Consider the following 16,901-nt stretch of genomic DNA (forward strand, 5'->3'; position numbering starts at 1 on the left):
TGTGTTTTTCCTATGAGGATGAAAATTAGAATTTGCCGAAAATCTTTTAAAACGTGTTTTCCAAAACTTTCTTGCTTAATTAATAAATTTTAAAAGCATTCAACCTGATTTCTGATTTTGTCCATGATAGAGTAACTAGTACTGAATGTGCCCTGCCACTGTAAATAACTACAAAAATGGACAAAATATACAAAAACATCTATTTTTAGACATTTGTCAATATACATAGCACAGCCTCAGATCCTTGAGAGTAGGAAAACATTTAAGAGGAGCTTGATATTCACCCCAGCTCTCTGCCTGGGGTCAGTATTTTTGTTGAGGCGCAAGAAGGTGGAGGCCTAGCATAGCAGGGTTGTCCTCCTAAGCTGAGGAGATCAGAATTCAGAACTGCTGAAACAGCTGGAACTTGTGGGATAGGATTCTGAAAAGGAGAAAGCTGTTGGGGTATGGACAGAAGTCTTTGGGAGGGTTCATTGTGGGTCTTTTGCCGAGGGCAGAGCTGCGCATTTATAGTGTGAGACTCCATGAGCCTTAGCAGAAAGCAGGTGTTACCAGTAGCAGAAGAGAGGTTCCAGAGGTCACACAGTTATTTGATACTTTGAAACTTTGTTGGTTCAGTGATCGTGGGTTTATGCCCACATCCTCAGGTGTTCAGTAATTATTGTACAAATAAATGACAGTAGTGGTATAGAAATTGCAGTGTTTTCCTCTACTAGGTTATAATTATTCACACATTTTTCCAGTCAAATCATTTCTATAAAGTATATCTTTTATCATTGTCTCTTTGATATTGGTTTGTATCAGTGATGTGTTTCTCTTGTTTAGTATTTAGAATATTGCAGTGATTATAGTGCTAGTACTTGGCACTTCTACTAATTAGATATATGCCATTGTGGCAACTTTTTAAGATTTGATTTATTTAATCATTTTCCACTACGTTGAAGTACCAACTTCACTTCATGCATTGAAATTTTCTGTGCTAATCCATTTGCCATTTATTGGCATGCATGTGACCATAATCTTTTCTTTCTTCTACACTCTTATTTTTCAGGGGACGGTAATAATGATTGTAGGGCATGCCATTGAATAAAATTCAGCAATATATCAAACATTTATTATATTCAAGGAAGTGTTCTAAACTTTGGGGATTAAAAATGGTTAAGCTTATACTCTGTTTATAAGAATAATTATATACTTAAATGTTTATAATTCAAAGTTGGTATGTGTATCATATAGGGAATATAATGCAAATACTATTAAAGTTTTATGGAAGGGTCATTAATTCCAGCTACAGAGGATTTAGGAACTCTTTGTAGAGAAGGAAGTTTTTTAGGGTTCTTGAAAAATCAGTTTCAGAGGATGAGCAGGACATGATGATGAGAATGTGAGACAGAGGGCAAGGGAGTATAGGATGTGTTTATGGGTTGATCCATAGTCAGGCATGGCTTTATGGTAGAATACACAGTAGGTGGAGTGATTTATGGTGGAATGTGAGGATGATTATAGTGAGTTGAAACCAGGTTATTAAAGGCTTTGAATATCAAAATAGTGAATTTGAGTTTCCAGTCATGTGGAATTCTCAAAAAATTTGCAACAGGAGAATGGATTGATCCTCTTTATGTATTTTCCTAGAGAAGCTTGGAAATGTAGATATTAGAGTATGAATGTTAATTTTTTAAATGAATTCAGGTGGATTATTCATTTTGAAGGGATAATTGTACAGTGTACAGGTGGCAACATTCTCTTAATTATACATCAGGAAATATGATTCATTGAATATTGCAATGTCATTAACATGTTAATATCAACAACACTTGTCACATAGTGATTCTGAGAAGAGCAATAGGTATTGTCATATATGTGTTAGTCTACATAAATTCAGTGGAAAATGGCTATATTCTGGACATTGGTGAAGTTTTCAGAGATTAGTATTAGAAAATAACGTGCCTCTGCTCTTGTAGCAATTAGATGAACTTAGTTTTGTTGAGTGTAGCAGTGCTCTGGCACATTTTCTCATATTTATGTTAAGTAATTTCAGTTTGGGCGATTAGCGTTCTGCTCAATGAGGCTTTGCCTCATTAGCTACTTACCATGTCATAGATATCTGGATGTCTACTGTCATAGGTGCAATATGCCATTCCATAAATTTTATGGTAAATGTTATGAATACTGATTATGAAAAAATTTTAACAGAGAAAAATGTTTGTATAATATTATATAGAAAAGGAGGTAGTAATAATAGCAGCTACCGTTGTGAGTTGCTTTTGAAGAACCAGGTATTGTTCAAAGTACTCTATTTATTTTATGTGTTAGGTGTGTAACAGATGAGAGGTAAATAACTTGTGGATGGATACACATCTACTAGGTGATAGAGTTGAGATTCAAACTCAAGTCTAACTGGTTTTATTTTTTATTTTTATTTTTTCTGGGAAAGATTCTCCCTCAGCTAACATCTTTTGCCAATCTTCTTTTTTTTTTTCTTTCCCAAAGCCCCAGTATATAGTTGTATATTCTAGTTGTATGTCCTTCTATGTGAGCTGCCACCACAGCATGGCTCCTGACAGATGAGTGCTGCTGAAGTGGAGCACACCAAACTTTAACCACTAGGCCATCAGGGCTGGCTGAAAGCTAATGCTTTTAACTACAGATCTTCCTCTACTTGTGATGGGGTTACTTCCTGATAAACCCATTGTAAGTTGAAAATATTGTTAAGTCGAAAATGCATTTAATACACCTACCCTACCAAACCGTATCATGGCTTAGCCTAGCCTACCTTAAAAATGCTCAGAACACTAACATTAAACTACAGTTGGGAAAAGTCATCTAACACAAAGCTTATTTTATAATAAAGTGTTGAAAACCTCATGTTTGAATACTGTACTGCAAGCGAAAAACAGAATGGTTGTATGGGTACAAAATGGTTGTAAGTGAATCAGTTGTTTACTTTCATTATCACGTGGCTGACTGGGAGCTGCCGCTTGCTGCCGCTGCCCAGCATCACAAGAGAGTATTATACTGCATATTTCTAGACCAGGGAAAGATCAAAATTCAGAATTTGAAGTACAGTTTCTACTGAATGTGTGTAGCTTTCACACCATCATAAAGTCGAAAAATCCTAAGTTGAACCATTGTTACGTTGGGGATTGTCTGTATTGTCCTGTACAGAACTGACAATACAATATTTTTTAAAAAAAATTTTAAAGCTTTTTTTCCAGTTTTATTGAGGTATAATTGACACATAACATTGTATTAGTTTAAGGTGTACAACATAAAGGTTTGATATTTTTATATATTGTGAAATGATCACCACAAGAAGTCTAGTTCACATCTAACACCATCTATAGTTACAAAATTTTTTTTCCTGTGATGAGAAATTTTAACATCGACTCTTCTAGCACCTTTCAAATATACAATACAGTATTATTACCTATAGTCACCATGCTGTATATTACATCCCCATGACTTATTTATAACTGGAAGTTTGTACCTTTTGACCCCCTTTACCCATTTTGCTTTCCTCTACCCCCTGCCTCTGGCAACCACCTATCTATTCTCTATATGTGTGAGTTCAGTTTTTTTTTTAGATTTTACATATAACAGAGATCATATGATATTTCTCTTTCTCTTTCTTACTTATTTCACTTAGCATAATGTACTCAAGATCCATGTTGTTGCAAATGACAAGATTTCCTTCTTTTTTATGACTAAGAACATTCCTGTGTGTGTGTGTGTGTGTGTGTACCACCTTTTCTTTATCCATTCATCTGTCTATGGAAACTTAGGTTTCTTCCATATTTTGGGTATTATAATAATGCTGCAGTGAACAAGGGAGTGCAGATATATTTTTGAGTTAGTGTTTTCTTTTTCTTTGAATAAATGTCCAGAAGTTAAATTGCTGAATCGTATGGTAGTTCTATTTTTAATTTTTTGAGGAACCTCCATACTGTTTTCTATAGTGGCTGCACCAATTTACTTTCCCACCAATAGTGCACAAGAATTCCCTCCACATTCTCTCCGGCACTTATCTCTTGTCTTTTTGATAAGAGCCGTTCTAACAAGTATGAGGTGATATTTCATTGTGGTTTTGGTTTGCATTTCCCTGATGACTAGTGATGTTGAGCATCTTTTCATGTACCTGTTGGCCATCTGTATGTCTTCTTCAGAAAAATTTCTATTCAGATCCTCTGCCCATTTTTTAAATCAGATAGTTTTTTTGCTGTTGAGTTTTATGAGTTTTTTATATATTTTGGATATTAATCCCTTATCAGATATATGATCTGCAAATATTTTCTCCTATTCAGTAGGTTGCCTTTTTATTTTGTTGATGGTTTTCTTTGCTGTGCAGAAGCTTTTTAGATTGATGTAGTCCCACTTGTTTATTTTTGCTTTTGTTGCTTTTGCTTTTAGTTTCAAACCCAAAAAATCCTTAATTTAAGGTAGCTCGACTAGCTAGAGCATAATGTTGTGCTTCCTCCAGTTGCTATTCCCATCATTTACACATTGCTTTTCCTAGTATAATATCATCAACATAAGGAGGCAGCACAACTCAACTTGGTTAAACTCCAACTCTACCCTTCGCTCATCCATCTCTTGTAGTCTCTCCTCTTCTGTTTTTGATCTGCTTCTCCAGTGTCTAAATGTCCTGTATACTCTTCCCCAAATTCTCTCAGTTAAATAATTTTACTTCTACTAATTAACTATGCTTTACTCCTCCAAAATAATTAATTCTGCTTTTGATCAGTGTTCCTCAATGTAAGTCAAAATCTAACATGTTTGTGCAATTTTACTTTAAAATGATTGGGTTAGAAACACAAATATTAAACATTTTGAGCATTTATGATCTTACTGAAATACATATTAAAACGTTTCTTTTGCAGTACCAAGGCAACCAGTGAAGAAGGCAGTTAGATGGGTTTCATATTGCCAATATTACTATCTAATATAGTTAACTCATAATTTTATTCAAATATTGATTTTTTTTTAAAAACTCTTTTGTTTCAATTTTCTGTTGTAATTGTCACCTATTCTTTAGTACATTAGGGATAGAAATTGAATCTTTATTTAAACAAGGACATATTTTAAATCTAACTGTTACCTCTGGTTTGAGAAGTGTCTTATCTATGAGTTATAAAAGAGATTAAATTTTGAAACTTTGAGGTGAGAGATAATGATCTGCGTTCTGTTTAATTAAGAAGAGAACAAAGGTCTGATCCAAAATAGTGTGATTTTGTTAACTTATTTCTAATATCAGTAAATATACTTAGGTTTAAAAAATAAAAAGTACCATCCATAGCCGCATATACAAAAACTTTTAATTATCCATGCTGCTCTTGTCTTGGCACATGCCTAATAATTAACGGTTTGCATTCAGGTTCAAGTTAGAAAGGCTGTTTAAATACTAGTCCAGAGTTAGAAAACTGGCTAAATTTGGCCTGACATGTTTGGTCTGCACAATGTTTTAAAATGTTTGGATTAAATTAAAAATTAGGTGATTTTATATGAAAATCCAGATTTCATGTTTCTCTTGAAAAGTATGGAAGAATTGGCAACATGGTACAATGATCACTTGAACTGTGCAGTAGGGACCACTTATAGACAGGACACGCACTCTCTAGTTTTAAGAAGTCCCTACTTGGCCCTTCATGTATACACATATGTATTTGCCTTCTATAAGAACTTGAGTTTGGAACATTTGGTTTAATCTTACTATAACATTAGAGTGAGGAAATTGGAGTCACATTAGTTAAATGATTTTTTTGACTCTAAGTAAGGGTCAAGAGATAATTAATGGCAGAACCTGGATTATAATCCACATCACTTCACTATTAATCCATTAATGTTACCTGTGAGTCAGAAGACTTGGCATTTTGTCATAGCACCATCCCTTCTAGATCTTAATTTCTCTAACATTTGGTTTTCATAGTTGTAAATTAAAAATAATAATAATACTGATATCATGTGATTGTTGGAAAGGTTAAATATTATTGTCATTGTCAGGTTCACATCTGCAGAGAAATTTTAACCGTTCCTATCAATACCTTTCTTATTACAGCTGGTACATCTTTATTTCTTTTCCTTCAGACAAAGTGGTAACATGTTTTAATGAACTTCTCTTCTGGGTTTAGCATGGCTATTGTGATAATTTTATGCAGTAGCATTGACATTTAATATGTTGACATCATTTTTATAGTAAAGACATAGAGATTTGTCTTATTTGTTTATGCATATAAACATTTTTTTATAGTCTCAAATGATAGTCATTTTTCGATATAAGTAATTCATGTGCTAGGCACTATTTACTTATACTTTTGAAAGTGTTAACAAGAAAAATTTATGTTATGAAGTATTAAAGCAAAATCCTATTTACACTTAATATCATCTGGCTTTATATTTTTTCTAATAAAATTATTTTGTAAATAATCAAAAACTTAATAAAGATGAGAATATGAAGATATGAGTGTGTTTATTAACATAATAAAACTTAACTCTCATAGATCAGAAATGATAATAACAAAATAATGTAATACCACTGACAAATGCCTGACACGTGGAAAGGTCACAACAAATTGTTTATTATCTTAAATGTTTCTTTAATTTAAAACTTTAGAGTTTTATTATGTTACATTTAAAAAGAGTGTTTAATTTAGTTTTGTTTTTTCAGAGCACCTTCAAGTTTAAATCTGAGAGTGATATTCATTTGGCAGAACATCATAAACAGGTTCTGTATGATGGGAAACTTGCAAGTAGTATTGCATTTACGTATAACGCTAAGGCAACTGATGCTCAGCTATGCCTGGAATCATCACCAAAGGAAAATGCATCAATTTTTGTGCATTCGCCACATGCTCTAATGCTCCAGGTGGGTGAATAGTAGCTTAGTTTTCATTAGCATTAACAAATATCTGTATTTTACATATTAAACATTGCTCATCTGTAAATCTGCAATTGGTGTTTGTTTTTCTTTTTGGGTTTTCTAGTTTTTTGAATATTTTTGCTTTCTACCTTTGTTTTGGCAATGTATTTTACCTTGGACTTGTCTCCTTAGTAGGAAATTGTCATTTCTATTATCTTGCATGTTCCATATTCTTTGAAATAAAATCAATTGATTAGCTTGACAGATAGTTGTTAGATATAAAAATATACTTTGCTTCAAGAATGTATTAGTATAATTGTCTAACACAAAAATTACCTGTCTTTAAATTTGTTAATAGTATTTCTTATTCTAAAATAGCTTTTGATTTATAGCTTCTTACTTTCAGTGTAAAAATCTCAAGAATTTCAAATTTAAAAGTGATTAGCAAAGTTATTTTAATTTTTATTTTATATGTGTATCAGAAATTATATAATTGAGGGCTTTTAAAATGTCTATGTGTTTTGTTTTATGTGTGTATCAGAAATTATATAATGGAGGGCTTTTAAAATGTCTGTCATTTAACTAATACAAAGTTATTTGGAACAAGGAAATAGTGATAACATTATGCTTTAGAAATTTAATAAGCATTTTTGTTTTTGAACATAGGATGTGAAGGCTATAGTAACACATTCAATTCATAGTGCAATTCATTCAATTGGAGGGATTCAAGTGCTTTTCCCACTGTTTGCCCAATTGGACAATCGGCAGCTGAATGACAGTCAAGTGGAAACAACTGTCTGGTAAGTTTTCTTTGAATGTATAATTTCTGATATTTTTTACACACTTAGATTATGCATGGAATACTCAGTGCTGTGTAAATGTATTATGATATTTGGTTTTTATCCTTCAAGTGCTAATAAGATTTTCTTTAGGACTAAGGCAGTTATATATTCACACAGTATTAAAAAACTTGACTCTTAGATTTTTCGTTACCATAAAGGAGTGACATTGATAGTAAATAAAAAATTATTACCAGATATAGCATAGTGATTATAATATGCAGTTGAGAAAAAATGTTAGTTCTGACCTTATGCTTTGCAAATACTCATGGTTTGGATTGTCCTGTCAGGTTAAAGAAAATTACTAGGGTAAAGTTTATTTGCAAGAATAGTATTTAATAACAGTTATGTAATTTATATCTTAAATACTGGTGTTATTTTGTAATGCTATTATCATAGGAGTAGCACAAGATTAATTAATATTAGCTTTTTTATATTTATAGTTTATATTTGAGAACCCAAATCTAACAAGTGGCATATCCGTGTTTACATGAAAATTAAATACCTTCAAATGAGGTTGATTTCATGTTAAATTTTGTAGCTTCCCTCCTTTTTATTAAAAAATACCTCATACAGCAAACTCTGATTTAATGTTATATCTTAGAATCACATACGTAAGAAGTTAATTGTGAATTTTAACAGCTATTTGATTGTGTACTTTGCTATGTTTGGAGAATTTAAAGGGAAAGTTATATAGGTAAACATTAATTTTTACTCCAAAAGTAATATAGGAATGCTTCATTAGTATATACACATATACATGAGATTCTCCATGTACATGAAATTCTCCATGGGTCATCCAATTTTAAAGTGATAGAAAAACTGGTGAATGAAGCTAAGATGGGCAAAATTTAAAGTCCATTGAAATGTAACATATGATTTTTTCATATTTATTATCTAAATTAGCTATTAAAATTATCTTTTAGAATTTCTAATAGCAATGTCCCTGTATTGAGACCATCTTTATGTCAAGTATAAATGTAAATATAAATGTGACCTGTACGTTTACAATATTCAGTTTCCATGTATGGGTCATGCTTTCTTTTATATCAATGTAGTATAAAAAAGGTTGGAGTTCTGAAGTGAAAAACTTTGAAGCGAGAAGGAATCCAGAGGTCATGCCCTGCTGTGATACAACTTGCTATGAGATCTTACATAATTTCATTGGGAGGCAGATCAGTCTATTGGAAAACTGAAACTTTAAATCCCAGTCCTGGATTTAAATTCAAAATGTTTTGCTCTTTATCATCTAAGTGAATCAGTACACATTAAGATCAATAATTTAAAACCTAATAAGTACTATGAAAAGAAGTTAGAGATAAAAGTAGCCAGTAGAAAACTCCATGTGTAATTTAAATATTCTTTATGAATTAATATTAAATCCATATTTATTTTAACGTGAAATGGAATTTGTTGCTTTGTGAAGAAAAATTAGAAATATTATACACTTTGAAATGCTATAACAAAAATTATCACAATAATTCATATCATTGTGAATAGCTATTATAAAATCTTAGAGCTAAAACCATATTTAACAGGTTATCTGGTCCATTCATCCAAGGCATATGGTTATTTTTCATTGCCTGTCTTCAAAACTCATTTTAGTGTTTATATTATATTTTGGTATTTAAATTGTATTTGTTTCATCATGTAAATAAAAGGCAGTTTGAGGGGTCAGAATTCTGATTTTCATTTTGATTTGTTTTTAGTTCTTTTATATCATTCATCTTAATTTTTCCCTGTAATAAATAACTTCAACTTTTTCAGCAATACATATGTTCTTAGTTTACAGCCAATAGAAAACATAATAAGAAAGATATGACTGTCCTCTTTAAAAATAATGATATATACCCAATTGCAGGCTACCCTGTGATTCAGTTATGTGCTATTTTGATTCTTGTCTAATTCTTTTTCGTTGATTGTTTCAAAGCCCTTGATGTCTGAGGTTGGCTCTTTTGTGGACAATTGTGTATATTAGTAATACAGTCTTCTGTCATTTAAAGTTTTGAAGGGTACCATTATAGACAAATGTGTGCATCAGTGATACAGTCTTTCGGTTTTTAAAATGTTAAAGACACATTGTTAAATGGATTTCTCCCTTTGTTTGGAGAACAAACTATAGCACAAGGGTGCAAGGGTTGGTAGAGTTTTTTTGTTTTACAGCTATATCGTAAATTCGTAGAGACAAATGAGACCTTGTAATAGGATATGTCATCTTATTTTCAGGCAGTATTAAATTGTTCTAGATGATCGAGAATCTATATGAAGTTTTTAAATCTTCCAGAGAAAATTCGATATGCACTTTTTTCTTTTGGTGGGGAAGATTGACCCTGAGCTAATATCTGTTGCTAATCTTCCTCTTTTTGCTTGAGGAAGATCGTCCCTGAGCTAACATCTGTGCTAGTCTTCCTCTAGTTTGGACGCTGCCACAGCATGACTTGATGAGCTGTGTATAGGTCCGCGCCTGGGATCTGAACCCGCGAACCCCAGGCTGCTGAAGTGGAGGGTGCAAACTTAGCCACTACGCCACCCAGGCTGGCCCTCAATATGCACTTTTTTGAAAATTTGTTTGCATAATAAATACATGCCAAAAATTGCAGTGCAGATGGTCCCTGACTTACAATGGTTTGACTTATGATTTTTTGACTTTGCAGTGATGCGAAAGCAATACACATTCACTAGAAACCCTACTTTGAATTTTGATCTTTTCCTGGGCTAGTGATATGCCGTACAATATTCTCTGCCCAAAGAGTGATGCTGGGCAGTTCCCAGTTAGCCATGCATTATGAAGGTAAATAGCCAATACACTTGGAACCGTTCTGTTTTTCACTTTCAGTACAGTATTCAATAAACTGCATGAGATATTCAACACTTTATTATAAAATAGGCTTTGTGTTAGATAATTTTGCCCAACTGCAGTTTAAGTGTTTTGAATACATTTAAGGTAGGCTAGGCTAAGCTATGGTATTTGGTAGATTAGGTATTTTAAATGCGTTTCGACTTAACGATATTTTCAAGTTACAATGGGTTTATTGGGACAGAACCCCATCATAAGTCGAGGAAGATCTGTATTATCTAATTCTTAATTACTTTTTGGAGAGATTGAGCGAAGCTCTAAAATAAGTCATTTCTCTGCCTTCTGTGTTGTAAGCTGAAGCATTTTAGTTTCCATGTACTTTCCTCCACTCAGTAGTCCCTTTTTATGAAACTTTTTACTGTTTCTATAAGCCTTACCTCTGTTGGCACTAATATACCATTGTTATAAACCCTGATGAGTTTTACTCTATATAAGGGGCTTAGTATTGAAATAATTTATTGAGGGAATAATCTTATTTTCTGGAGCCTTTAAAAAAATAGGCTTTATTTGTGCAGGAGAATTTTTGTGGCTTTGTTTGATCATGACGTCTGTGTATTATAGTTGTTATATGTGTGGACTTAAACTTGGGTTCCAATCCCGAGTTTACTATTTATTTTTAGTGCACCTGTGAGTGTTCGTTAACTTTTTTGTGCTTTAGTTTCCACTCTTATAAAACTGGAATAATAATAACTTGTTGGGTTATTTAGATTAAATGCAATAAAATATATAGATCAACGTATTAAACACTCAGTACGTGCTGTTTTTTGTTATGATGATGACAGTGGGCTGGGTGATCAACAAGATTTTCTCTTAATACTATAGTTTTATATTAAAAAATATTGTATATCATCAATCTTAGAGAAATTGTTTGTTATAATAGGGGCCGTATTATTTTCTATTTGAACTTCTTTCTACCAATGATGTTATTTACAATAGAAAATTACTTAAGTAATTAAGTAGGACTTATATTTTGAATTTCAGTTGTAGTGATGAAAATTGGTTTTCAACTATCACCTCATTTTCTAGATACAGTGGATTAAAATTGAGGAATGTGTTAACTCAAGTTTTGAAGCTAACACCAAGTCATAGAAAGCCTAGAAAGGTTTAAGATGATTTTTCTTCAGCTGGGTTTTGGATTTTGTATAGCTACCCCCTTAATATTTAAATCTCCAGGAGTAACACTTTTTATTGCCTTTTCTTTTAATGTGTAGTTAGCTTTTATCATGGCACAAAGAAATTAATCAACAAAAGGAGTAGATCAATATTATTCAACTGAGTTAAGTAGTTTGTGGCAACACATACAGTATTTTTGATGTGATCTGTTTTTGAATAAGTAAATTAGGCCAACTTGTAGTTACTGGTGTGATTTCATCCTATTCATAATTATTTTCAAGCACTATGATCACCTTGAGTAATTCTGCCAAGTGATCAAAGCTATTTGGATGTTTTATCATTTTTCGGGGACTAAAACTATCTTACTATTTTATATTGGACTAGTGGATCCCGCTCAGTCTAGTGAATACTGAGAGCAATAACTAAAGAAATTGCCTTTTACTAGACATTAAATAAATAGTTTATCTAATGACTAGAAGAATGAACAAATGATTAATAAATTATCTTAAGAAGTGTAATTCCAATCTTGAAGTAATCATATCTTTTGTATTTTGTGTCTAAGAGTGACTCAATAAACTAGAAATTTCATTTTTCTTTGATTTGGATGATCATGTAGGTTGACTGCAAATGATGTAGCCTTCTCAAATTTGGCCCACTCCCCTTTTTTTTAAGAACATGTGATAATAAATTCTATATGTGACACAAAACAAAACAAAAATCTTCCTCACTGTGTGACTTAGGAAGAATTTGCTGTGAAAAGATATGTTTTCTGGCACAAGATAAAATAACCTTTTGTATAATCAAACAACTAAAACTGCACTAAGTAGTTCTCCTTAGAGACCGTGATGCAAAGGGCAGGTGTTCTTATGGTGTCAGACAGATTAAGGCTCAAACCGGGGTTCTATTATGTACTATCTGCTCTTAGGTGATGGGGATGTCCATGGGTATGTAGGTAGCACACAGCGTTTACTGAGTACTTACTATGTGCCAGTCACTGTTTGTAATTGTTTTATCTTGTCTAATCCTGTTCTGCTGATGAGGGAGAGAAAAATTGAATAAGTTGCTCAAGGTCACAGAGACTTAAGTGGCGGAACCAGGATTCTATTCCTGGAAAACCTGACTCCAGAGCCCTCACTCTGAACCACTGTGGACAACTCTGAGAATCACTTTTGCCATCTGTGGAGTGATTTTAATGATGCCAGCTTTGCTTGATTGTAACATTAATTAAAATAGGATAGTATATGTAAAGTATTGTAGTGTCTGGTACATAATAGGCATTTAATGATTTTCTCTCTTTCCTCAGTTAATATTAGTCTATTAATGTGATATAATTTTGTGTTACCAAAATTTATTTTTAATGCTATTTTAATTGATAAATTTTATAAACTAAAATCAATTTCAAGTGATAATTAAATGAATTTTTGTAAGTATGTAAATATTTTTCTCATAAAAGTGGGTCTTTTTGTTTTTAATTATTATAAATACAGGTTGTTAGACTGCTTGATGGAATATAAGGTATAAAAAATTTAGGGAATCTCATAAAGCATTTATTTCAATGATCCTGTTATTAAGAATCCTCTTGTAATGTGGATATTTATGACTCGTTAATTTGTTTAGTGAACTTAAATCAAGATTTTTTTCTTAAAAACTAACTTGCTAACCAAAGTTATTCCAGTAATTATACTGAATTTTATTACTCCCTTAATAATTAAGCTGTCATCTTAATAATTAAAAATATCATTGTAAAGTCCTGATTAACACTATTTTCCTATGTAAACCAACAAAATTATCTGGAAATTTCAGTATTTCTGTGTTTAACTACCTAAACCAGATTTCCCTTTACACTTTGAAGTGACATAAAAATCCTTTGTCTGACCATGTTTCCTGATTTTTAGTTCAAGGAAGAGTGCCTATTATATGAATATATTGTTAAAATTTTATTACATACTTTTAAGCCAACTAACATAAAAAATGAAATGTGATTGCTTTCAGTAGGCAAAAGAAGTAAAATCAGTATTTGTTTATAATGATTGTCTCTCTTATGGAAGTTGTTCTTATGTGTAGAATATAGTTATTAATTTGGCTTCCAAAAGTATTTAAATATTTTAAAATATGTATCTATAAAATTATGTTCTCTTTATTTTCTTTATATTTTTCAGAAAGAATGTATGTCTGTCACTTCTTAATATATATGTTTGCTAGTTTGCCTTTTTCTTTTAAGTTTACTAAATTAGTAATGAAAACATTCTTTGTGAAGTAAAACACACACAAAAAGTGTATTTGACGTAGGTATACTGCTACGACAGAAGAAAAACCAAATAATTTGTTTAGTGAGATTTAACTAGAGTAAAATGGAATTTATGTTGAATTCCATTAAATTCAGTACAAATTAATTTGTAAGGAGTAAAAAATAAAATATATTAAATATTCTATCTGAAACATAGGGAAAGTATAATGTAATGTTCAAATAGCCTTGTTTTCTTTGTCAGGTAACTCCTTTTTACTCCATGGAGCTTTTTCAGAGAATATCTAATAAATTTTATAGTAAATCTAGGAATTTAATGAGTATGTCAGCTGTCAACAAGAAAGGACATTTTGCTTTCTTCCAGACTTATGACTTATGATTCATTGAATTTTTAAATGCGCTGTTGTCCTATAGTCCATTTAAAAATGTTTTTCATAATAAGCGATTGCTTTTCTACAATAATTCTTCCATAAAGTTTCCTTTAATTTTAGTGAAATCTATTTTTAATACTATATTACTTGGTGCCGTTTCAGTTTTCAATACATAGTTTCCCCCCGTAAATTTCACTGCCTTAAAGCAAGGCTTCTGCTTTATCTTTGACAAAAAAAAAAAAAAAGACGCCATTTTGGCAAAGGTGAAACGACGAATTATTCCTTACAGAAATTTTGGCAACCATGGACACATCTTGACTGAATTTGTTGCCTTAACTTTCCTCTAGTTTGCGTGTCCACATCCTCTATCCTTCAATATTTCAATCATATCTTGTAACAGAAGGTATTGTTATTTTACTCATGGAATAGCATTCTTTTTTTTAACTCTTCTATGTCTTTACATTCTTTTTAAAAATAAATAAGGTAAATTGCTTCTTCCATTTTGGTTTCATGATAATCACACAGTATAAAACTAGAATAAATATTATTTGCTTTTACAAGAAATATTGCCATATGCTTGAATATTCACAATTCATCCTCGGAAGCCTAGACTATTTCTAATGGAAAGTGGATATAATACTTAGAGTCTCCGGAGGGTTTAGTCTCTCTTCCCTTTCTTCCCCTGGATGTGATGATCATTATGTGCAGTGAGTAGAATCTTTAAGAGAAGAATTAATAAGGTATCGTCAGGAGATTCTAGTTACTTTAGTATTGTAATTTTATTGGTATTGTTTTATTTTGTTTCTAGGTCCATGATCTTATTTACTAGGCTGACAACTGCCAAAACTTTTTCTCTAGCTGCCTTCCAATTAGGCTCATATACCCAAACCATGTGGAAAGTATCTCCACCTCAGCATGCCCCAAATAAAAACTCATCACCCTCTCCTCTGCACAACTTCTATTGCTTTTGACATTATTTTTATTTTCAAAATTTTTAAATTATTTATTTTTGTTAAAGATTTTATATTTTTTAGAGAAATTTTAGATTTACAATAAAATCAAGAAGAAGATACAGAGATTTTCCATATACTCCATTTCTCCACATGTACATACCCTCTCCTATTATCGATATCATTTACCAGAATTGTACATTTTTTACCAAGGATGAACCTAGATTGATACATCATAATCGCACAAAGTCCATGATTTATCTTAGAGTTAACTCTTGTTGTTGTGCATTCTATGGGTTTGGATAAAAGTATAATGACATTAATCATTATAATATCATAAAAAGTATTTTCACTGCCCTAAAAATCCTTTATACTATGCCTGTTCATCTCTCACCCCTTCACCCTTCCTCCCCACTCCAGCAAACACTGATCTTTTTATTGTCTCCATAGTTTTGCCTTTTCTGGAATATCATATAGTTGAAATCATGCAGTATGCAGCCTTTTCAGATTGTCTTCTTTCACTTAGTAATATGCAGTTAAGGTTCCTGCCTGTCTTTTCATGGCTTGATAGCTCGTTTCTTTTTAGCACTGAATAATATATATTCCATTGTGTGGAAGTACTACAGTTTATCTGTTCACCTGCTGAAGGACACCTTGGTTGCTTCCAGGTTTTGGCAATTATATATTAAGGTGCTATAAACATCTGTATGCAGATTTTGTGTGGATATAAGTTCATAACTCTTTTGAGTAGATACCAAGGAGTGTGGTTGCGGGATCATATGGTAAAAATATGTTTAGTTTTGTAAGAAACCTCCAAACTATCTTCCAAAGTGGCTGTACAGTTTTGCATTCCCACCAGCAATGAATGAGAGTTCGAGTTGCTCCACATCCTTACCAGCATTTGGTTTTGTCAGTGTTCTGGATTTTGGCCATTCTAGTAGGCATGTAGTGGTATCTCATTGTTTTAATTTGCATTTCCCTGATGGCATATGGTATGGAGTATCTTTTCATGTGCTTATTTGTCATCTGTATATCTTCTTTGGTGAGGTGTCTGTAAAAGTCTGTTGACCCATTTTTAAATTCAGTGTTTGTTTTCTTATTGTTTAGTTTTAAGAGTTCTTTGTATATTTTGAATAACAATCCTTGATCAGATGTGTGCTTTGCAAATATTTTCTCCCAGTCTTTGGCTTGTCTTTTAATTCTCTTGAGATTGTCTTTCTCAGAGGAGAAGCTTTTAATTTTTTTTCCAGTTTTATTGAGAATAATTGACATACATCATTGAGTTTAAGGCATACAGCATGATGGTTTGATTTACATATATTGTGATATGATTGTCGAAATAGGTTCAGCTAACATCCTTCATCTCATGTAGATACAACAGAAAGAAAAGAGGAAAAGAAAAAAAACAAAAAAATTTTCACCTTGTGATGAGAACTCTTAGGATTTACTCTCTTAACTTTTCTATATATCATACAGCAGTGTTAACTATAGTCATCATGTTGTACATTATATCCTAGTACTTATTTATCTTACAACTGAAAATTTGTACCTTTTGACTACCTTCCTCCATTTCCTCTTCCCCCAGCCTCTGCCTCTGGTTACCACACGTCTGATCTCTTTTTCTATGAGTTTTATTTTTTTTTTTACATTCCACATGTAAGTGAGATCATACA

At 32.0% G+C, this 16,901-nt stretch overlaps 1 protein-coding gene across 6 annotated transcripts in view; it reads left to right on the forward strand.

Annotated features, from left to right (window-relative positions):
- The window catches only part of NBEA (neurobeachin), a 696,720-nt gene that overhangs the window by 117,863 nt on the left and 561,956 nt on the right, over positions 1 to 16,901 (forward strand). For 5 of the 6 annotated variants that reach the window (XM_058547999.1, XM_058548001.1, XM_058548000.1 and 2 more), the window contains exons 9-10: positions 6,662 to 6,859; positions 7,520 to 7,653. In XM_058547999.1, the coding sequence (XP_058403982.1) occupies positions 6,662 to 6,859; positions 7,520 to 7,653 (332 nt within the window). Of the gene's footprint in view, positions 1 to 6,661; positions 6,860 to 7,519; positions 7,654 to 16,901 lie in introns of those variants that run through there. The other variant, XM_058548004.1, reaches the window with a different exon arrangement.

Source organism: Diceros bicornis, chromosome 9 (genome assembly GCF_020826845.1).
Source record: "Diceros bicornis minor isolate mBicDic1 chromosome 9, mDicBic1.mat.cur, whole genome shotgun sequence".
NCBI classification, from domain to species: domain Eukaryota; kingdom Metazoa; phylum Chordata; class Mammalia; order Perissodactyla; family Rhinocerotidae; genus Diceros; species Diceros bicornis.